At 44.8% G+C, this 22137-nt stretch overlaps 5 protein-coding genes across 7 annotated transcripts; 2 read left to right on the top strand and 3 right to left on the bottom strand.

The window, feature by feature from the left end:
* Positions 1 to 623: 623 nt before the first annotated feature.
* LOC104585086 (transcription repressor OFP12) lies at positions 624 to 2144 on the bottom strand. Its single transcript, XM_010241041.3, has 2 exons — positions 947 to 2144; positions 624 to 775 (listed from the first exon to the last, which is right to left on the bottom strand). Exon 1 carries the CDS (start codon positions 1781 to 1783, stop codon positions 959 to 961), a length of 825 nt encoding a protein of 274 aa, XP_010239343.2. The 5' UTR covers positions 1784 to 2144; the 3' UTR covers positions 624 to 775; positions 947 to 958.
* A 1720-nt stretch (positions 2145 to 3864) lies between these two features.
* On the bottom strand, positions 3865 to 9645 carry LOC100831590 (histidine protein methyltransferase 1 homolog). Of its 3 annotated transcripts, none has more exons than XM_024455070.1 (8): positions 9174 to 9645; positions 9023 to 9088; positions 6125 to 6191; positions 5942 to 6042; positions 5624 to 5668; positions 5240 to 5545; positions 5043 to 5145; positions 3865 to 4193 (listed from the first exon to the last, which is right to left on the bottom strand). In XM_024455070.1, exons 1-8 carry the CDS (start codon positions 9321 to 9323, stop codon positions 4087 to 4089), a joined length of 945 nt encoding a protein of 314 aa, XP_024310838.1. In that variant the 5' UTR covers positions 9324 to 9645; the 3' UTR covers positions 3865 to 4086. The 3 variants fall into 3 exon arrangements, with proteins under 3 accessions (XP_024310838.1, XP_003578016.1, XP_014758858.1); XM_003577968.4 differs by lacking the exon at positions 3865 to 4193 and adding an exon at positions 4298 to 4620 and having other exon boundaries at positions 9174 to 9633; XM_014903372.2 differs by lacking the exon at positions 3865 to 4193 and adding an exon at positions 4634 to 4955.
* A 2608-nt stretch (positions 9646 to 12253) lies between these two features.
* LOC100831285 (probable protein arginine N-methyltransferase 1) lies at positions 12254 to 16089 on the top strand. The gene is made up of 9 exons (XM_003577967.4): positions 12254 to 12569; positions 13529 to 13539; positions 13706 to 13861; positions 14398 to 14461; positions 14554 to 14696; positions 14844 to 14931; positions 15050 to 15165; positions 15252 to 15402; positions 15574 to 16089. Exons 1-9 carry the CDS (start codon positions 12350 to 12352, stop codon positions 15777 to 15779), a joined length of 1155 nt encoding a protein of 384 aa, XP_003578015.1. The 5' UTR covers positions 12254 to 12349; the 3' UTR covers positions 15780 to 16089.
* A 365-nt stretch (positions 16090 to 16454) lies between these two features.
* On the bottom strand, positions 16455 to 18657 carry LOC100845119 (syntaxin-72). Its single transcript, XM_014902597.2, has 9 exons — positions 18511 to 18657; positions 18299 to 18424; positions 18023 to 18179; positions 17582 to 17667; positions 17227 to 17295; positions 16999 to 17043; positions 16856 to 16918; positions 16694 to 16770; positions 16455 to 16591 (listed from the first exon to the last, which is right to left on the bottom strand). Exons 1-9 carry the CDS (start codon positions 18655 to 18657, stop codon positions 16576 to 16578), a joined length of 786 nt encoding a protein of 261 aa, XP_014758083.1. The 3' UTR covers positions 16455 to 16575.
* A 2439-nt stretch (positions 18658 to 21096) lies between these two features.
* On the top strand, positions 21097 to 21773 carry LOC100831894 (histone H2A). Its single transcript, XM_003577969.3, has one exon. The coding sequence runs from the start codon at positions 21175 to 21177 to the stop codon at positions 21637 to 21639; it is 465 nt and encodes a 154-aa protein (XP_003578017.1). The 5' UTR covers positions 21097 to 21174; the 3' UTR covers positions 21640 to 21773.
* Positions 21774 to 22137: the final 364 nt, after the last annotated feature.

Below are 22137 nucleotides of genomic sequence, written 5' to 3'. Positions count from 1 at the left end.
CTTTCAACACTGCATTAGGCGTCGGTCAATGGTGCCATGTCTCCCCATACTCTGAAGTGTATGGAACCAGATTTCCCTTGAAATACTGCAACACTTCATTGGAGCAGTAAATGATCAATCGATTCCACCTCCTCGGAATAGAGGTGACATGAGTCCATGCTTGAGAGCTTGTGGCACATTCTTCGTGCTCACTCTAGCATCTTTGGAGTGTAGAAATATCTATTTATTTTGGAGATTCTATTTTTCTATGAACAAGAGGAAACAAATTCAGATGATTCGGTGTAAAAAAGGAAAGGAGGAGACCGGGGCCGGTATTCATCGAGAAATGAATTGTTGCCTCCTTTTTGCCTCGTCTCTCCAAACAGCAAGGATTGGACAAAAAGTTCTCACTTTCGTTGTCGCATATTGAAATGTACATCTGAGTTTTCAACTAATTTAAAAAAATACACTTCATCCGTCCCATATTAAATGACTCAAATTTATCTAAATATAGACGTATCTATATACTAAAATACATATAGATACATGTAATTTTTCGACCTTAATATGAAACGGAGAGAGTATATGAAAAATAGGTTTCTTCGATACCGTCAGAGTCACATGAGAATATTTGACATTATAAAGAGACAAATGTCCAAACTAAATATAGTCCGTGACGAAATTAACACCTTTATACCGGTTATTACTTGAGCCACGCGATCGACCAACGTAGTGATCATGCATCAATCGATTCCGACCTGACCTGGAGTCAAAATTCCCAAAACGTCCTGAAAGGCTGAAACAAACCCGCAATAAACCGCAGGTACGCATTAATCAACGCGTGGTACCAAATTAATTGTGCTCCGTGCAACCCCTCGCCGGGCGCCGGCAGCATTGCATGGCCGGCGCCCGGTGATCGAGCTGCGCCGTGCCCCGGCCAAGTTAATTAATTTACACGTGTACGTACAAGATCCATCGGTCACGACGAGCCCGCCGGTTGATCCTGGACGACGCCGTCTCCCGTGGCTTGTGGGCCGGCCCTGACCCGTGTCCGCCTGCTGCTCTTCCTGGGCTTCCTCCGCCGCCGCCGGAGCGCGGCCACCGTGTCGGTGAAGGCCCGGAGGATGTCCTTGTGCACGGCCCGGTCGTTGAGCTGGAGGTAGCAGAAGAGCAGCTCCTCCATCAAGTCCCAGTCCACCGATGCCCCGGCGGCGAGCACCCCCCGCTGCCTCGCGTCCACCATCTCCCGCATCGACCGCCGGAAGTCCTCGTACGGCGCCACGGAGAACGTCACCACCGCCACGCCCCCGCCCACCGCCGCCTTGCCACCGCTCTCGGGCCCACCTCCGCAGTCCTCCTCCTCCTCCTGCGCCTGCGCCGACGACGACGAAGAGCCGTTGCCAACGACGGCGGTAGTTGACTCAATCCGGAGCGAGCGGAAGTTGACGGCGAGAGAGCCGCCGCCGTCGTCGTCGTCGTCCTCGTCGCCGCGGTGGTGGACGGCCACCTGGCGCTGGCGGCCGCCGCCGCTAGAGGAGAAGGAGAGCGTCCGCGGGTGCATGCACGCGGAGAGGAGCGAGCTGCTCCTGCTAGCGATGGCGGCGGGGGCGGATGGGTCTGGGTCATCGTCGCCGTTGGCAGCGCTTGAACGGCCATGGCCTGAGTACTGGAGCTTCTTGAAGGCCTTGGAGAAGTGGAGGAACGGCCCGTGGAGCCTTGGATGCTTCTTGCTCTTGCTCCCCATCTTCTTCTTCTTCATCTTCTTCTTGGCCTCCTCCTCCTCCTCCAATTCCTCATGATCCATGTTGAATTTGGTTTCTTACTTGCTTGCTGGATCTTGAGGTGTGCGTTTTGTATCTGAAAGGCTAAGGTTGACGAGGGGAGGGCCGGAGGGGAGCAATAAGGGGCCGGTTACATATTTATGTGAGACCCAGAGATCGATTTATGGTCGATCGTTTGTAGCCATAGCTAGCTGTTGCAGCACTTGGCAGAGTTGCGTTCCTTCTTTATTTGTTTGTTGACCTTAGTATCGAATTCATCAGTCCTATGTTATGTCACATACTATGTTTTTCCTTGTTTCTTTAATGGTCACACGGCCGTTTCCAGGCTTGCTGCGGCCATACGTTTCGTCTCGTCTAGCTGGGACCAAAAATCTCCATTCAAGCCCCCTGGAGGGATAAATTAAGCACCTCTACTCATGTTAATCGCCGTGTCATATGCTCTTAATTTCTAGCTAGATCGAGCCAACAATCTGCGTCTTTTAAGTCATTTCGGTGCGTGGCCCTCAAGTAGTTATAATTAACCAGACGATCCATACACTTCGTGATGACCAATATTCCGATGCAGAAGAAGTACCAAGTATTCTCAACGAAAAATGATACCGTGCTCCCTCCGTTCCATAATTCTTGTCGAAATCTTACATGTATCTAAACACTTTTTAAGAATAGACAGTGGCGGAGATACACCTTGGGCAAATGGGGCTATAGCCCTAGGTGTAACCCAATTAGTACTTAGTAATTATAGTATTAAGTTGTATTTTTTTTTCTAAATTACCAAGGCATAGCCCTATTCTTTCAAATTCAATTCAGTTTACCTTGTTGTAGCCCTAGTCTTTAGAAGTTTCTAGCTCCGCCACTAGGAATAGATACATCCATTTTTTAGCAAATTTGAGACAAGAGTTATGAAACGGATGGAGTACTAAATTGAATTCAAGACACTTTAGTATGAATCGGAGTGAGTATGACCCATGCAGATGCAGACCATGACGGAGTGGAATGAGACATGATTTTGTATGTTTTTCTTCTGGCGCTTCCCGTTTGTGCATCATCTCACAAAGAAGAGAAAAGAAAGGAAACCCCGAGCGAACGTGAAGACACATGGTCCCAGGAAGGAAGACAGTGCTGCACCGTACAATCCTCCATGTACGACCTCCTAGGCCAATAGCAGGAGCATCGGAGCGTGGCAAATTGGCAATGAAGCCAAACAGCAAATTAAGCACAAGGCTGACGCCCCATCGAACGGGCTGTTGCAAGGTCCTGATGCCGGGCAGCCCAGGCGTCAGCGACTCGTCGATGCCATGATCGCTCATTTCGACCCTCTTTAAACGAAAAGGATTCACTAGAATTGACGCATTTCAAGCCTCATGAGAAGGAAGGAATTTTACGGGATAAGTTGGTTTTCGGGCAGGAACACAAGGAAAGATTCAAACAGCACCTGGCAAGCCGCTTGATCACCTGGCAAGAACTTAACATGGAACTACATTTTTGGCCAGATCTGGGCAAGAACACAACTCATCTACATGGTCAGCTAAAGCACTTCACCAGATTTTACCAGACCACACCACACAGGCACGCACCCGCATATATCACTAGGAACATATATGAGACCTGACAAATGGGCAGAGAAGCTTCCTGCTTCTGCTTCTCAGAAGCCCTTCAGATGGGCATGCTTCCCTTTGCTACCCCGGGCCCGTGATGGACAGGGAAGCACTGGAAGCCCCCATTGCGACAAGAAGATGATTGTCGGACAGACCTCATCGGTGTCATGGCAGATCTTGGAGGAGGGCTCAGGGACCTTCCTGGACAGGAGGACTGAAGTGATCCTGCTCCACTTGAGCTTCCTGAGAGTGAAGAAACAGGAGCAAACCGCTGCCTTACCGGTCAGAGACGGCAGCCATCGCCGCCTGGGATGCCGTGCTGCCCCTTCATCCCGTTGCTCCAGCCTCTGGTACTGGAAGAAGCTGCCAGTCTGGCTGACGCGGATGCCGGCATCCTGCATCCCCATCATTGCTTGCTGCTCAATGGAAAAGCTGCAGGGCGAAGATATAGGCACTACAAGGAGGATGCAGATAATCTGATGACAAACAACAGTAGCTAGCACATGGAGTGACCCCAATGTGGTACAATGCTGATAATTAGAAACATTGGAACATGAAGAAGAGGACAAAGGTTGCCCTAATGTTTGATTCCTTGCCACATGGGCCTAGCAACCCTTTCACATCCATGTCCCTTCCTCACTCGCACCTCTCCCAACTTATTTTGTTGGAGTACACTTGGAGTATTTTCTGGAAAACATTCCTGGTTGCCAGGAGGATAGCCATCGTGTGTATCATGGCATCTGGAAAGAAGAGGTAAAGCATAGGAGTACAATTTTGTTTCTTGCTCCTCCCCTTTTGGCTGAGTTGTCAGTTGCTATTCCTGCTCGATCAGTTCTGTCTGCCATTGGAATTACCAAGAATCTTTGCTATGATGGGCAATAGAAATAAAGCATTTTTGGCAAGAAAGTGCTACTTTTGTCAAAGATATGAGATGGTACGAGAGAACATCATGGAGAATTTATATCTCATGGGAATGGGTAGACACATTTAAAAATCGTAATCCAGAGATAAGACTCCACGAGCAAGTACTTTGAAATAAGAGCTCAAAAATAGATATGTTGAAACTCTAAACAGTGTGCTAACACAACAAGGAACACCTAAACTAAGACACGCAGTTTACCAGTATGGGGCCAGTACAAGTTTGTATTTGGTACAAACAATCAGTCAATCACAATGGCTAGTCTACTTGAACGAGAATTTCCAAACCTCCCTAACATTGGATGATCCATCAGTAACTTCAGCAAGCAGGTCGGATTGCATGGTGCCTAAAGGACAAACAAATAACTAGTAAAAACAATGCATGAACAACATGACACATGCAACCGCAATACAAAATCCACATAATGAACCCAAAGAAGTAGCATCTGACTCTGGTATTGGCATGTGATGCATTTAACATGGGTAGTTTAATCCTCGCCTCCACATGCAAGATGCTAATTAAATTAATATGAAACACCTGTAATTGATGCTTCCCTTCAAAGTAATAATGCAACACTTGAACCCTACACAGTACCGTGGCATACAAGTTCACTATAAACTTGAAATATGACAAGAGAGGAAAACATGAAGCATAAATGACCCCTGGTGATTTTTCTCCAACCTTCCATTGCAAAGTGTGCAAAAATAAAATGTTATTACGAAAAAAGGGATACACAAATAAATATTGGATGGAAGAAACAGAACTTACCATCTTCTGCAGCTAACCGTAAAAACTGTCTTGTGCCTCCACCTACACCAAAGTAATGTTTTTTTCCTGCCATGTAAACTACACCGCCGGGGTAGTGTAAGCACTGCAAAAGATTTTAGAAATTAAAGCAAGAATGAGTATTGAGCAAATTGGAGTAAAGGAACAAAGAATCATCAAAGGAAAATTCGGATGTTGACCTTCTTGATGAGCCTGTACAGACTAGGGAGTGAATCCAGTGCATAAACAGTCTCAGCCATCAGGATGATATCGTAGCCACTATGCCCATCATTTTCGGTGTGATGGTTGGTTGATTTATCCTGGACAGTAGCTCCGCTAAGAAGCAAATTATCTATTTCACTCCAGTCACCAGCATAGAAACCAACACTGCTAGATGTAAATGTTCCTTGGGACGGTTCCTTGAACAAATTAACTTTGACATTTGGTATGGTGAGGCACCTAAGGACCTCAGCATTGAAATCTTGGAAGTGAACTAGACCAGCACCCTGAAAGTTCGAGCTTTTAAAGAAACTATACAGTTGAGGGGGGTTTCCAAAATGCAAAAGGGGAGAACAGGTTAATACCTTCAGACCTGCAAAGATGCCAGGGAGGCCATGTCCACATCCTAACTAAAGAAACACAAAGATGGATAATGTAAGGAGCTATTCGTATACAATGTTTTTTCCTAGCTTACAACTATTTGTACCAACAATTGGTACAAGACTTGAAATACCTTGCTAGTTAGCTAGATATAATAGCAAAGTCCATGAGAGAGAGAGAGAGAGCACCTAGAAAGCCTAGGCCTAGAGATTTCAGCAGAAACAAGGTTTAATGATTTAAAAGAATTTCCATCTGTACATATAACGTTAACAAGACATGTCATCTTAGAGTAAGTATCCCACCTCTAATACTCGTTTGCCTTCTACAAGCAATCGATCATCTTTGATGTCTGCATTTAGCGTCTTCACCAAGTCCAATGAACCTTCCCACAGCTTCAACCCACCTAGGGCCCATGGATATGCTCGGGTTCAGAAAGGCAAATAATAAGAAAGACACAGAAAATAATAGAAATATTCAGTCTTCACCTTCATATTTTCCTGGGACTAAATCGGAGTTTTTGACACCAAAAACATCGCAGGTATTCACTCTCCCCTAATAAATAAGATAAAGAGAATAGATTAGTTTACATCAGCATAAGGATCTAAGAATGGCATGGGCAATATGGTGCATAAATAAGAAAAGCCTATATGTAAAACTGTTCCCTAATGTTTTGCAATACAAGTAGTTGACTTCAAAACATATTTGCTACAAATATGGGTGTATGCAATGTCATTTCTCTCTCTTAATTCCTAAGAAAAGAGTTAATGGGTGGCCAGGAAAATTATTCGATGGCTAAAGGAATATGTTTTTCTGCTTTTCTTTTGGGGGTTGGGGACAGGGAAGGTAGGAGGATTGGTGTATTACATTTTATTCAACGTTTCATCAGGTTTCCTGTTTTCTTGATTCCCTTGGTGAAGCATCAGGCAAGCATTACGGAACAGTTGTGCAATACAGGTTTGTGACAGAGTTTGGAGATGTCCGCTGTCACAAGACCATATGTTGGTCTCAGTTTTTTATTTTCTGTAAGCCGATAGGTCGGCCTTGATGCTTGACATCTTTTTAATAAAATTAAGGCTTTGTGCATCTGAGGAAGCAGAGGCTTGTCCTTGCTTTTCAAGAAAAAAACATAATCTCATCATTTCTTCATTTAACCAACAACACTTATCATTGCAGCATCAGAAAAGCAGACTAAAAATGAAGCCCTGCTTGAACAATGATTGGCGAATAAAAAATACAAAAATTTCTTGTTTTTTCCTATAAGCATAGTTCAATGTCCAACAAACATCATGTTGGGGAAAAAATTGAATTAAGGGTATTCAACATAAATTCAATCCGTAGCAGCGACCTAATCGTACAAATAAAAATACACTTATGGGAAGATGCTCTGCTCGGGTACGGCTCCGAGGAGCGAGGTAGGGCTGTCGCCACCTGGCAAGGTTGTGAGACCTTATTGAGATGAAAGGGAGACTAAAGAACTTTGTTTATTTCTCGAAACATCACTTAAACACTTATATAGCCGGTGTAAGCAGGCTGACAAAATAATTAAAGTAAATATCAAGGAACCCCTATAATAGGAAGATTGGTATCAGAAAACCACAACTCTTGGAAATTTATCACTTAACCACAACCTCTATGCTAATCTGTTGCAGGAAACCCATAATTTCACAATCTACCTACTTTACCGAAGATTTGACCGTTGGGTCCCACATGTCAGCGTTTGCACCTAAGTTAATCACGTTTTTTTTTTTGCATCCCCGGACGGTTCGGGCTCCAATCCATGCCACCGCAAATTGACGAGGACACGCAGCCGCCACCGTCCCTGTCACCTCCATCACCACTCTGGACTCGCCTTGTCGGGCTCGGTGAGATGAGGCAAAATGACTAACTCCAACCAGCAGTTTGTTTGGGTGAAGTCATATGGTCAGGCTGAGCCCGAACTGGGCTCGAACCGGTCAGATCAGGATGGGCATGCAAAAAACCGAGATTAACTTAGAAAGTGTGGGACCCAACGGTCAGATCTACGGTTAAGCAGCTAGATTGCGAAATTATGGGTTTCCTGCAACAGATTGTCCCAAAGGTTGTGGTTAGGTGATTACTTTTCCAAGAGTTTTGGTTTCCTGATACCAATCTTTCTATCATACAGATTCCTTGATATTTACTCAAATAACTAATTATATCCATAATAACTCAGAATCAAATTAAATCATACTTTCTGTGTTAAGGTATTGCCGTCTATCTTATCTTTAACTCCCTATAATCTTATCACTCCATATTTAATGTCATAACAAACACGATCCCTATCACTTTATTCGGTCGAAGATTGGCAATCTGGGCATGCTTGAACAGATACAGTTATGGGATGAGGTAGTAAAGCATTAGAGTTTGTTGCAAGCTTCTCCCATTGCTGACCTCCTGGAAGAGCTTTGCAGTTTGCTTAGCCCAGTAAACAAGAAAAAGGTAACCAAATAAAAAAAGATATTGTGTATAAGAACTACAATACGAACGATTATTGTATGCAGTTCTTTCATAATTGCAGAACCAACTAACGAGGAAGACTAACACCTACAACAATTAAAACTGATCTAGGGAATATTTCCATCGTCTCTATAATTACAATCATGTATTTTCCTTGTATTGAATCTGTATTCCCCGATATAATTCACCTTAAGTTTCAATGAGAAAAATCTGCCATAAGATCAAAGAGAGTATGGTGGCTGAGAAACAAAGGTGCCTGACTATTGATGAATCAATATAGTCACAAAATAATATGATGTCTTTATTAAATGTCGTTGTCTGTTGTCTACTTGCAGAGGGGAGACCTAAGTTTAAATACAACCGAGATATTACATCCAGCAACACTGTAGTTATTAACAGCAGCACAAGTCATAACTACTGCAAGCTCTCCTATCTGTTATGTGACAGGGGAAACAACTTATTTGATGTGCTCTGTCTTGACCCTATCATCTTCATTCTAGTTTGCACCCCTAAGAGACTACACTTTCATGTAGCACCAAGCGCATATGCACACAATGGACGTTTCGTGTTTGGGCAGTGGTATTGAACATTCTTGAGTCAGTGCAGTTTAACTGGGGTGCAACTGAGCAGCTTATACAGAAGCAAAGCAATCTCTCAGGCTGCCAATAGACAAAATTGTCCATGCTTGCACGCTTTATGATCAACTGATTATCATGCCATTCTCAGCAGCATAAGTGATCAAGTAATTGCATACATTACTGCCGGTCTTTTCCTCTTTACCAACCCGAGATATCTAGTCGTAGGCTAAACAAAAGAACTGAAGTACTAGTATACTGTAGAGTTATCGCTGGACTCCAGAGCGGCAGAGGCATTTCCGCAAACACAAGGTAAGCATTTCTAAGCCGCACCTTGTAAATCGATAGGGAGTCGTCCACCACCACAGGCTCCAAGTTGCCACCCGTGACGGGTGATTCCTGTAACTCAAGCAAAATATTGAACCGTGAGAAGAGAAGAGCACCGAGAAGTCGAGAAAAATAACATAAGTTGGAGGAGAAATACCTCGGACAGGAGGACCTCGAGGGCTGGCGGCGGCGGAGGAGGGGGAGGGCCGGAGGCAGCACCGAACCCGAAACCGAAGGAAACGTTGGGGTTGGAGAAAGAGAAGAGGGAGGAGGGGAAGGTCGTGTTCTTAGCCTCGGTATCCTCCATGGCGTGTGCGTAGCTATGTGTATGTGGCCGATAGATGCGGCTCGCGACGGCGGACAGCTCCGGGCCGGAAGTTCCCCGGAACGGGCACTGCGGCGGCGGAACGGTGGAAGATGCGGGGGATGTGGGAAGGTTCAACAGCGGGCTCCCTAAACAAGGACCCTGTTAAAAAAACGTCTTCCAGTAAAAAAAAATGTCTGCCTCATCAAGGCTTCAGAGCATCTCCAACACGTTTCTTAAAATTGATTTTGTTTTAGGACAGGAGAGAGAAGAAGTTGAGAAAAAATTTGGCTTCATCTCCAACAGGTTTTCTAAACTCCGTTCTCTATTTTTTTTTACACATCAGTTAGTGAGATAATTTCTTCTTTCTTCCTCCTCTCTTCCTCTGCTGACCCGCACGGCCGCACCTACCACTGCTTGACGGCGCTGGCGGCCATGCTCGCGCTTGCGTACCCCGCGCTCGACACCCCTCCGCATCTCGCCGCCGCGTCCAGCCTCGCTCGCTGCCTCTGCTCTCGCCCTCCATCGTGGCCGTTGCGGCCGCTCCGCCCGCCCACGATTCACCGTGGCGCCGGCCCCGGGACGCGACGGCGTTGGGAGGCTGCATCGGGGGCTAGGAGACCATTGTGGAGCTACTGGACTACCGCGCCGGCCGAATCGCCGGCCACATCGACTGAATCGACGGCGGCAGCATGCGGCGGCGGGGACAGGGTTGGGTCGTGGGCGCCCGTGATTCGAAGGGGGTTTGGGCCGGTGAGGCTTATGGTGACGCGGGGAGGTCGCAGACGCGATCAAATATGGCCGCCGTCGGCGGACGGCGGCGGTGCGGCCGGGACGCCGGAGGCGGATCGGGCGATAACGAACGGAACCATGGCAGATATTCTCCCACGGGAGCTTTTTGGTTTTTAGGGAATGGGATGTTGGTTCCCTAGGTATTGGGAAGAGGAGAGAGAAAATACGGAAGTTCCCTAAAAATTTAGGGATTGTGAATGAGATAGGGAACCTGTTGGAGCAGTTTTTGAGACTTTTTAGGGAATGGTGGTAGTTATTTTAGGAAACAGGGCATTTTAGGGAACCTCTTGGAGATGCTCTTAGATTACCAGTCTCGGCCCTCGTTCCTGGTACTCCCCAGGGAGGCCCTTATTCCCTTCCCTCTCATGCCATGTCAGCTTCTCTCCTCTCTCCTTTCTGTCGTCTGTCTCGCCCCTGCCGCCCCGCACCTCGCCGCCGGCCGCCTCCTTCGTTGTCCCGTGTCACCTCCCCGCATCCCTCCGCTGCCCCGCATCATTCGGCCGCACCACGCCGCCACTCGCAGCCTCCCTGCATCCTGCCTCCTCTCACCCTACCCACTACCCCTCACCTCCTCTTGCTCCGCCCTCTCCTCCTTCGCCGCTCTAGCTCACCGTCGCGCTTGCTCCCCTCTGCTGGCTGCTCGACCTGCGCCGCCAGCATCTTCCCCGGGCCGCTCCGTCTCCGCCGCCGGCATCCTCCTCGGGTCGCTGCACCTCCAACGTCCGTCTGCAAAAACCATCGCCGGCCCGCACCCCTCCTCTGCCCACCTCGCCCCAGCCCGATGAGGAAAAAGAACGAAGAAAGAAAAAAAAGAAAAGAAAATGCAACTCATTGACAACTGGTCCCAGATGTCATATAGAAGATAGGGGCTACTGCTGAAGTTCATTGATTTTCTTGGGACCCTAAAATTTGAGTTCAGGTGCTCTAACTCGGTGCCCAAGATGACTCATAAAATACTCCTTGCGCACACAAATAAAGGTATTTTTTGGTTTGTCCTAAGTCAAAAAAATTTAGATTTGACCAACTTTGTTGAACAGAGTAGCAACACATATGCCATCAAATCGATATATTGTGAAACTCCAATTCAAAATGGATCTAATGATACTAATTTAGTGTCATAAATGTTCTTAAGTTTATCAATAAAGTCGGTCAAACTTTAATATTTTTTACTTAGGACAAAACCTAGAACTAGAAATACACTTATTTGCAGACGAGGGAATACATGCAGGCTACGTCAAAACTGGTATAGAAGGTTGTAGCAAAACTCAGAAACAACTACACCAAATCATCTCTCGAAACACACATGGCTGGCCTTGTTTGCGCACACAATCGTCTTGTGATCCTTCTGGAACGTTGGAACCAACCTCCTCTTATATGGACACATCGATGAAAAATCTATTAGGATTGTGCTCTTTTCGCATGTTCCTAAAAATACTAATGGTGTTATCTAAGTTTCTATAGCCTAGGAAACATGCAAGTATGATATTCAAAGTTCGGTGATACATCTGAATATTTTTAATCCCCTATTCGAAAGACAGAGATGGTGTAAATCACCAACCGATAGGTCAATCTAAACAATGATGCTTCATTTAATTGTGACAGCGCGGTTTTCATTGTTAGCGTGGGAGCTTTGTGGCAACTACTAACCAAAAGATCAAATGGTGTCCCGATTTGTATGCCTCTGAGGTGACGACATTCCGACTTGGACTACGTCTAGCGCAAATTATGAAATGCAAACGACTATTTAGTGAACTCGGACAGAGCGAAGGACATCGTCACAATGGAAAATTTTCATGCAATACATATGCGGTGTATGATTATTGTATCCACCTAGCATATGAGATGTTAAAATCTCCTACTCTCCTTTGTGTGGATGGAAGGCCGCTCTAGCAGTAAAATGGCTCTTTTGATTCTGATTCAAGATGCAAAAAAGGTTTTTCACTAAAGATGACCTTATCTAAGGAGGGTTTTTATTTTAAGGAAAAAAAAGAGAGGGTGAACTCCAAATCCTCTAGCTGGTGTCCGTTGCAGTTTGCAGCACGCTCTATCGTCTCTCCTACAGTCCCACCACGACGTTCTCTCGCTGGACTTGATATTTATGCCACGTTGGATACCCTATAAAATCTCCGCGCCTCGGTCTCTCCCTACCCTCTCAAAACCCTAGCCAAACCCTCCTCCCCTGCTTTGCGGCGCGCCAGAGCAAGCTGAAACTCAAGCGAGCCCAGAGAGCCAGCGAGATGGATCGGCGCAAGGGCAGCGGCGGCCGCGACGCGAACGGCGGCCTCGCTGAGGCGACGGCGTCGAGGCTGAGGTTCGAGGACGCCGACGAGGTGGCGGAGGAGGTGGGGATGGAGGTGGAGGAGAGCGCCGACGCGGAGGGGGAGGCGGCGGCGGCGGAGGTGATCGGCAGCGAGAAGACCAGCGCCGACTACTACTTCGACTCATACTCCCACTTCGGTACGCGCGCTCCATCCGATTCGAGAAACATGCTGTTTTCCGGCAGGTTTCTGTTAGCCCGCGTGGGGGATTTTTTTTAATCTATATATATGGTCTGGTTGTATTTGTGAGAAAAATTAGCGTTGGTACCGAAATATTGATCTTTTGCACGTTTGGTGCAGCATAGAGAAGAATCAGTGTACCTGAATTTTAGAATTTCCTTAGTAAATGTTGTGCGTGAATTAGAGGTTCGATTGGTTGTTGCTTTGAAATAGTGTCACCTAGTTGTGTGAACATATGTTTCTTCTCCAGATATTTCATGACATTCTTTTTAATTTGACCGTATTTTGTTGCTCCTCTGAATGAAAAGTGACGTTCTGTCAAGTTTTGATCACTAGTTGGAATTGAAAGGAAAATGTCTCTGGTTGTTATTCCGGACTTCTGGTAAAAGTTGGTCCTTGCTTTGTTCCATGCGCTTATTATTTGATATTTTCTTGGTGCTAAAAAAATAAAACTCTCTCAGATCCTAAATTTTTGTCATTGTTTTAGTTCAAATTTATACAAAAACCACGACAAGAATTTAGGATCGGAGGGAGTATTTTTTAGCAGCTAAATGAAAGTATATGTATGCATGTATGCTGATGAACTTGTATTTATGCACATAGGCAGTCCAAGTGGTATGGATGGTGATCTCTGTTCTTGCCGTTACTATATTTATGCTGTTTCTCACTGCCAAACTTCATTGGCACTGAATTTATAGAAAATATTATCTGTTCATCCGTCTGAGTTTTTATTTCTACATTTTGGTTTTTGGGTTCCTCGTAAATTGATGCTATTATTTGCTATTTCTGATTATGCATTTTGTACGTCAATCTTTCAAATGCGTTATGTTCCCATGAGCAGTTTAAAATGTATTGTATAGTTTTCACAATAAGTTTATTTTGTACTCATACATTTACCCCTTGTTCTTTGTTTTGCAGGTATTCATGAAGTAAGTGGCCGTGAATGAAACCATACTAATGGTGGCTTCATAGCAACACAATCCACAAGCAATTGCTTTCTCATTAATCCTTGTTTTAGTTCAGGCAGACATTTCTCTTTAGATATCAAACTAAATAAAGAAGTGATGCCAACTATCTCCCTTGGGTGGATTGCAGGAAATGCTAAAAGACGTTGTTCGGACAAGATCATATCAAAATGTTATCACCCAGAATAGCTTTCTTTTCAAGGACAAAATTGTCCTTGATGTTGGTGCTGGGACTGGTATCCTCTCGCTTTTTTGTGCAAAAGCAGGAGCTAAGCATGTCTATGCGGTCAGTTTACTAACTTGGTTCTCATTTCATTTATAGTAAATTTTTAGCAAGACTGGTAAGGTATTGGCTGACTCACTAGGCTGTTGAGTCTTACGACCTAGTTTTGCATGCAATTGTTTGTAGCCAGATATCTATGATCCAAAATGAATTGGAGTTTATTTACTTTACCTACCCATATATTGCAGATGCATGAGAAAGTGCGCAAAAAATACTCTTCTTGTGATGATTTGCACTAGTTAGAAAATATTAACCGCTGTGTTTTCCCCACTGTTGCTTTGCCTTTTGTTTTCTTTGATATCCATTTCAAAAAGGTAGCACACCAAGGGTCTCTTTCAGAAGAAGAAACACACGAAGTATCTGTTCATTGTATCAGAGATTGGTATCTTAATTTGTTCTATGAAGTTTGTATTTCAGATGTTATGTAGTTTACGGTTCAGTGGATTATTTATTTTATTTTTACTCTGGTCCCATTGACCACTTTCTTTATGCTTCCAACATTTTTATTTTCCTAATATAGAGCTGTTCTTCATTTACAGATTGAATGCTCACAGATGGCGGACATGGCAAAAGAAATTGTGAAAAAAAATGGATTTTCTGATGGTGATTTCCTTACATTTTACTATGTATTTTATGATAGTAAATATCATGCATATTTGTTTATGATATATTTTTTATATTTCCTTCCAATGCAGTCATAACGGTAATCAAAGGGAAAGTTGAAGAAATTGAGCTTCCTGTCCCAAAAGTAGATGTCATAATCTCTGAATGGATGGGTTATTTCCTCCTGTTCGAGAATATGTTGGACACTGTTCTTTATGCACGTGATAAATGGCTGGTAAGTGAGCCTTCACAGTACTGAAGTGTTTAGATTTTCTCTCTTGGCCAGTTGCTTATTTCTCCTTCAAATTTATGATTGCAAAAGAAAACTTTTGAACACAGTACTGAAGGATTGTAACTTCTATTACTTGCTACTGCCATGTAGGTTGATGATGGTGTGGTCCTGCCAGACAAAGCCTCTCTACATCTTACTGCAATTGAAGATGCGGAGTACAAGGACGACAAAATTGAATGTAAGTATGGTGGTGCATGGTGCATTGGATTATCTCCATACTAGTTTCATGCATGTGTTCAAAATTTTCCTGAGTTTATTTCATAGTCCTGTCTGATTGTGTTGTTTTACCTTTGCAGTTTGGAATAATGTATATGGCTTTGATATGAGCTGTATCAAGAAGCAGGCAATGATGGAGCCACTTGTAGATACTGTGGATGCAAATCAGATCGTCACTAACTGTCAGTTATTGAAGGTAACGGCATACTTCCAACCAAGCTGCGTTTTGTTTCTGCACTTACTTTGTTCAAGTCATAATCAGCTTAAATCTATGTATTTCAGACTATGGATATTTCTAAGATGTCATCTGGGGATGCCTCCTTTACTGTGCCTTTCAAGTTGGTAGCAGAGCGAAATGACTTCATCCATGCTCTTGTTGCTTACTTCAACGTGTCATTCACCAAATGCCACAAGTTGATGGGCTTCTCAACAGGTTTGTTTGTCCTTACCTTGTATTATACTCGCTCCATTCCATAAAGATTGAAACGGATTTGAACTAGCTCTAGTTCAAATCCGTGCCAATCTTTATGGAACGGAGGGAGTACAAAGTATGGTCGTATCAAGCAATTTGGTGACTAATCAATGTACAATTTACTCTTTGCAGGGCCTAGATCAAAATCCACTCACTGGAAGCAAACTGTTCTGTATCTTGAGGATGTAGTAACTATCTGTGAGGGCGAGACTCTGTCAGGCAGTATGACAGTCGCACCCAACAAAAAGAACCCTCGAGACATTGACATTACGCTTAAATACTCTATAGATGGGCATAGATGCAAGGTGTCTAGAACACAGCAGTACAAGATGCGGTGACCCAAGACCAGTGAGGAACTCAGCTGTCCTGCAGTCCACTCAATTTTGATTGACTGAGTATCTTGTGTTTCACCAATTGATGCTTGTTCCTCGATCTTGTATTGACATGCAATTATCAGGGACGTAAGCAAAAAGTAGAATGTAGATTTGGCTGGCATGTTAATGTAAGTTGCTATCTTGCAAATCTATGTTGTGTTGTTTGCTGGTGGTGTGCCTTGGCCGGGGATGTTGGCAAACCGTTGTATACGTTGTTTCAATGAAATCCATAATAGATCCACCACCCTCGCAATTTATGGGTTATGGGTTGAGATATTCTACCGTTCTATTATTCTGTTAACTTTTTAAGCACGTATATACTCCCTCAGTTCCAAAATTAAGTGATGTGTTCGTTATTTTGGGACTGAGGAAGTACTTTGTTACTGTGTATGGAAAACAGATTATACGCTGAAGCCCAGAGCACCAGTGCGGAAAAAGTACTCCTTTGCATGGTACTTTGCAAGTAACAGGAGTATAACGGGAGTAATGATTACTCGTTCCGTTTCATAATTTTTGTCTCAGATTTGTCTAAACATGGATGTATTTATTCTTAAAAGATGTGTAGATACATATAATATTTGAACAAAAATTATGAAACGGTTCATAATTTTTGTCTCAGATTTGTCTAAACATGGATGTATTTATTCTTAAAAGATGTGTAGATACATATAATATTTGAACAAAAATTATGAAACGGAGGGAGTACAATCTTGGAGCATATTTTTCCTGAACAGGTGGGTGCCTGCCATGTCTCGAAGATTCACTGGTTGAGTACGCTGCATTAGAAAAGCATAGAGATTGAGAATGTGAAGCTGATAAGGTGATCACCAGTAAATAAACTGACATGGAGTGATCAGTAAAAATGATAAACTCTTTACTTGTAGAGGTATGCACCAATGCCCAGAATGATGCAGATCAATATGATATCGACTGTGAAGTTCCTAGTCGAACGAAACTGCAAAACACCAAGATTTCTCAGGAAAACCAAGGCGTGAAGCTGTTCTTTAGGAATTCAGGGCTCAAGAGAACCTACTGCTCACCTCGTTGACTGTTTCTTTAAGCCTGACATTGGTCTTTCTTAGCTCTGAACTAGCTTTATCCACCTGCAGAAATTATCATACATACAGCCTTCAAATTCAGCCATGGACAGGAGGATTGTGCAAAAGTAAAACATGATCAAAACCTTTCTGTCAATTTCATCCATCAAAGGGACCTGTCTGTCCAGTTCCTGCAAAATTACATGACCAATTTAGCTCTTCAACTTGATGCAGCAGAGCAGAGAATCAAGGTTACATAAGTTAGTTTTCTTAAATCCACATTAAGAAGCTACTCCCTCCGATCCTAAATTGTTGTGAACTAAAACAACGACAAGAATTTAGGATCCGAGGGAGTACATGCTTTTGCAACAAACCTCACTCATGTCCTCTGCCAGATTTTTCAGTGTGTCCAGGCCTTCAGAAATGAAGTCCAGCCCTTCATCCTGTACATCACATTTGGCAAGGTGACCAAGGAAATCAAAAGCTGTGCTGGATCAAACAGACAGGTTTTTTTTTCTAAGGTGAAAATTTAATCAGGTCCAGAGGTATCTAGCTGAACGTACTGTCCACCGCAAAGTAAAATCATATTGAGTTTGGATATCTCACTGGCACGCGGGACCAGGACCCACATATCGGTGTCAAGCATTTATCTTATGTACGAGTTGAGAAAGGAATTGTTCTAAAATATGAAGTGCATGTGATCAATATAACACGTGAAGAGAAGCCTGCCTGTTTGATTCGGCGCATCTCATATTCTCTTCTGAACTGCTCTGATTCTTCGCTGGTCTGGAAGTAGCCCTCATCGAGAGTTTCAGCTGCAACTTGCCGACACATGGTAAGCACGATTAATTCCAAATCCGAAAGAGGACCAAATCCCTACCTTTCATTCATTAATTTTTCAAAAAGTAAAAGAATGGTGACAAATTTAAGAATCTGTTGCTTTCCACTAGTACGAAGAATGTACTGGAACATCAGAGGCGAGCCTGAACACCATAGCAGATATTACGGACTACCTCCCATCCTAAATTGTTGTCGAAATATTACATATATGTATCTAGACATCTTTTAAGAATAGATACATTCATATTTGAACAAATTTGAGACAATAATTTAGAATCGGAGGGAGTACTTTGCAGGTCAAAGAAAAATAAAAGGAAGAGCTAGAGAAACCTGAAGAATCGAACTTGATCCCGGGCCGAGCGTTCCCGCCAGCATTTTGATCCTCCGCGCCGCCGCTACCGCCGTCGGGGATCGATTGGATCCTGTGATGCAGTGCTGCGACCAGATCAGGCCGTAGCGCCATCTCGTCCCGCGAGAGCCCTTTCACCTGTGCAAGGACAATGTTCATGCACATCTGTATTGACAGTTCGTTTGTCCAATTTGTTGGATGGCTCTGAATCGAGTGGCCGGACGAGTCGAGAGAAAATGAGTCGGTTTATATATCACCTTCTTGACGGCTAGCTTCTGGAGCTTGACCAAATCCTCCATGAGTCGGGCCTTGGCGCGCCGCACGCCGGCGTTGAGGGTCACCGCCGCCGCCCGGTTCTTCTCGCTCGCGGCCCTCTCCGATTTCTGAATAATCCAATCACAATTCCCATGCATATAGCATTTGAAGAGAATTTGAGAGCGGCCGAGCAATGCGAGGAGCTAAGGAAAACCTCGATGGCCTCGTCGATCGCGGCGTCCATGTCCGCGTACAGCCGCGAGAAGGGGTCGGCGGCGTCGTTCCGGTGCTTGTCGGTGTCGTACCTGTCGTACTTCTGGCAGATGGCGTCCACCCGTATCAGCACGTCGATCATGCTCATCTTGCCGGTGCACAATGCCGCTACAGGAAGGAAGGGGGTATCGTCGGCGCGCCGCCGCTGTGAATGCGTAATCCCTGGAGAAGAGGAAGAGAGAGGAAGGGGATGGAGGAGGGGGAGGGTCCCGGCTTGGTCTTGAGATGGTTGAAGATGATGTCCGGTTGGCATGTAAGTTTGTTCGTTAGCCGCGAAACTCTCGGGGTTTTGTATTGCGCATTTCTTTTTGAAAAATTCATTCACTCATTCATGTTCAGAAGTCATAGCATGATGTATCCTACTTCCTCTGATCCATATTAATTGTCTCAAATTTGCTCAAACATGAATGTATCTATGCCTAAAAAACGTTTAGATACATGTAATATTTTGATAACTAATATGAATTGGAGGGAGGAAGATACTTTGAAGTTTTTATTTAATGTTTTTTTTTCATCGTGAAACCATATGTGGAGGTAGGAGAGAACACGCCCCCCATGAGCGACTCGGGCGCACCAAACTTGATCGAGCGCTGCCACCCGACTATCATATTCTCCCCTCCGTGATATCCCAAGGCAAGCTTGTATGGTCATCGGTGAAGGCTGCGACAAGAACTGCGGCTTTGATCTTGGTGGTTCGCACGACAGGAGATGGCATGGTGGTCGGCATGGATCACACACATTGCTCCAGGCATGGGAGGCGACGTGACAACGTGTTTTTGGCATCTCGACGGTGGCGCCTAGGGCAACTATTGCACCACTTCATTGGAGACTGACCACGTGCCCCCTAGTGGTACGATGAGCGGTGGCTAATCCAACATTAGACTAGGGCGAGGTGGCTGCAGCAATGACCGATCTCTTAGGTGGTTTGCGGAGTTAGGGATGAAGCCTCAGAATGAGGCATGATCCTCCACAACCATCCCTCCATCTCCTTTTGGCGGGTGGTCTAGCTTCTTTATGTTGGGCCATTCGGAAAGTTAGAAACAAAGCTTACTTCGAAAAGAAACTGATTTGATATCCTGCTGAATTGATTTCTTCGTCTTGTTCCTTTTTATCACACTGGCAGGCAAGGATTACATGGTCAAGCTGAAGGAGAAGCACTACATGAAGGAGTAGCGGCTTTGCAATAGGAGGGCATGATGGTGCATCAGGTTTATTTGAGGGGCACGAAGAAAAGGATAGGAGATGAAAGCAAGATCAAGACAAGGATTATTAGAAGGAGGATATTGAATACCTTCAACCAAACATACTGGCTGCCGATGAAGGATAATCAGTTACATGAAGTTGAAAGTGTTTTTGGTTTGGCACTTTTGGTCGCCCTTGAGTTGTCTGTAACTAAATTTTGTTGTTTTGAGTTACCTACACTACCCGCTTAGCAACTTCTTTCTCAACTTGGTGTGAGTTGTTAGGGTTAGCCGCAAATATGTAAAAACTATGTGTTCCATGTTGAACCTGTGTTTGTTTGTTTCGTTTTCTTTTGTGAGTTGTTTGTTCCGTTATGTCTCGGTAATGGAATAGGATTCTTTCGGATTGTTCGGAAAAGATATCCTTGGTGGGAATTGCTCCCTCGATCAATTGTGCTTCAGACGACATCATCCTGAACCTACTGGTAACGTTTTAAACTTTTTATACGTTGTATATCCTCTCAGCGTCGAGGTTGGCTATTGCAAATGTATACACCAATCGGTAGAAAGGCTTGATGGGGGTATTAATGTATATGACAAGCATGTGCTTTATCCATGCGGATACCTATGGACTCACCTCTATCACTAGATTAGGCAACATTGACATACATGTTTAAACAATGTATATCCTAAAGATGTAAACCAGCTATATCCAATGTCCTACGTTACTTCAATGATGCATGCTGTTCAATAAACATGTTTTTATTCCTCACAAATACCATCGTCCCACCCACCTGTCCGGCGACCCATCAATTATGGAAACACAACTAGTTACGAATCAATACGAGTAGTATCAGTCCCTCATCGCAACTATTTCGGATAAGTGAAACACTTCGTTAATTACAATTATTTTTTAGTACAATTAATTACAGTTCAATCCTCTCAACAATAATTTTTCATGTACACCTTATTTTTAAGGGGGATTTTTCATGTACACCTCATGTAGGACCTTGTTACATAAAAAGTTGAATTAGTTGTGGATCAAGTTTAATTTACTTTGGCCCACCAATCAGATGATAGAGCTGAAGATGTAGATCTATGATTTTGTTTCCGAAATAGTACTACTATGGGAAGTTAGAATTAGCCATCGTGGCACCGTGAGTTTTACTCCTAAAAAAAACTTTAGCTAGCAGTCGATCCGACGCGCAGGTTGGTCTGGGGAATCCAACCGTCCATTCTCTTCGCCATCCAGCCGCCCATTGCCATTCACGCGGATCGACGGGCCCACCACAGCCTTCCTTCCGCGCTGTTTAAATACTCCGCCCATCTACGCATTTCTCACAACCCACTCACTTCCCAATCCCCCGCATCACCACACCAAATCTCTGAAATCGAAAGCGGTTGCTGCTTCACCTGCCGAGCAAATGGACACCGGAGCCGGGAAGGCGAAGAAGGGCGCTGGCGGGCGCAAGGCAGGCGGCGGCGGCGGCCCCAGGAAGAAGTCGGTGACGCGGTCCGTCAAGGCCGGGCTCCAGTTCCCCGTCGGCCGCATCGGGCGCTACCTCAAGAAGGGCCGCTACGCGCAGCGGGTCGGCTCCGGTGCCCCCGTCTACCTCGCCGCCGTCCTCGAGTACCTCGCAGCCGAGCTGCTCGAGCTTGCAGGCAACGCCGCCAGGGACAACAAGAAGACCCGCATCATTCCGCGGCACTTGCTGCTCGCCATCAGGAACGACGACGAGCTCGGGAAGCTGCTGGCCGGCGTCACCATCGCCCACGGCGGCGTGATGCCCAAGATCAACCAGGTGCTTCTCCCCAAGAAGACGGCGGCCAAGGAGCCCAAGGAACCCAAGTCGCCCAAGAAGGCCGCCAAGTCCCCCAAGAAGGCTTAGAAAGATGTGTCACATTGCTTAATTAGGTTGTGTAGTGTGGTTCATAGTGGAATTCTCCTCGTTCGCTGTGCCTTGTGGTCTCTGATTGTTAGTAATTGAAGAATTTCAGAAGTCGCTGATTTGATTTGCAGAAATATCGTGCTGTCTAGTGTCTTCCAATTTTGCATCGCTATTGAGATTTTGGAATTAGCAGGGTGGTATGTACCTGGTAGCTTCGGCCTGCAGGGTTCTTTGCAAGGAATTTTTTTTTCTACGAGAAGTGCGAAAGAAAATTCAAGATAATATCTACTCGATGCAAGTAACAAGAGGGATCATGAGCATCATACTTTCGTAGATCACAAAGCGATATGATCACGGGATTGTTGTTGGCGTAGTGGTACTTTCGATGAGATCGATTTAATGTCGAACGTACGGCACCTACTCGGTATCCACACGTACGGCTTGATGTCGTCTCCTCCTTGATCCAGCAAGACGAGGGGGAGAGGTTGATGAGATCCC

This window comes from Brachypodium distachyon, chromosome 4 (genome assembly GCF_000005505.3).
Source record: "Brachypodium distachyon strain Bd21 chromosome 4, Brachypodium_distachyon_v3.0, whole genome shotgun sequence".
Classification (NCBI taxonomy): Eukaryota; Viridiplantae; Streptophyta; class Magnoliopsida; order Poales; family Poaceae; genus Brachypodium; species Brachypodium distachyon.
The sequence above is the reverse complement of the archived record's forward strand: the minus strand, read 5'-3'. Positions and strand labels throughout refer to the sequence as shown.

Bases quoted from the DNA above. Each gene is read 5' to 3' on its own strand.
- LOC104585086 (XM_010241041.3), bottom strand. From the start codon at position 1,783: ATGGATCATGAGGAATTGGAGGAGGAGGAGGAGGCCAAGAAGAAGATG.
- LOC100845119 (XM_014902597.2), bottom strand. From the start codon at position 18,657: ATGAGCATGATCGACGTGCTGATACGGGTGGACGCCATCTGCCAGAAG. The intron at 17,044-17,226 runs GTTTGTTGCAAA...GTAATTTTGCAG, and splicing joins TGGCAGAGGACATGAGTGAG to GAACTGGACAGACAGGTCCC. The intron at 16,919-16,998 runs GTTTTGATCATG...TAATTTCTGCAG, and splicing joins TGGATGAAATTGACAGAAAG to GTGGATAAAGCTAGTTCAGA.
- LOC100831894 (XM_003577969.3), top strand. From the start codon at position 21,175: ATGGACACCGGAGCCGGGAAGGCGAAGAAGGGCGCTGGCGGGCGCAAG.
- LOC100831590 (XM_024455070.1), bottom strand. From the start codon at position 9,323: ATGGAGGATACCGAGGCTAAGAACACGACCTTCCCCTCCTCCCTCTTC. The intron at 9,089-9,173 runs GTATTTCTCCTC...CTTGAGTTACAG, and splicing joins TCGAGGTCCTCCTGTCCGAG to GAATCACCCGTCACGGGTGG. The intron at 4,194-5,042 runs GTAAGTTCTGTT...TTCCAATGGCAG, and splicing joins ACGGTTAGCTGCAGAAGATG to ACAGAACTGATCGAGCAGGA.
- LOC100831285 (XM_003577967.4), top strand. From the start codon at position 12,350: ATGGATCGGCGCAAGGGCAGCGGCGGCCGCGACGCGAACGGCGGCCTC. The intron at 13,862-14,397 runs GTCAGTTTACTA...CTTCATTTACAG, and splicing joins GAGCTAAGCATGTCTATGCG to ATTGAATGCTCACAGATGGC. The intron at 15,166-15,251 runs GTAACGGCATAC...TATGTATTTCAG, and splicing joins CTAACTGTCAGTTATTGAAG to ACTATGGATATTTCTAAGAT.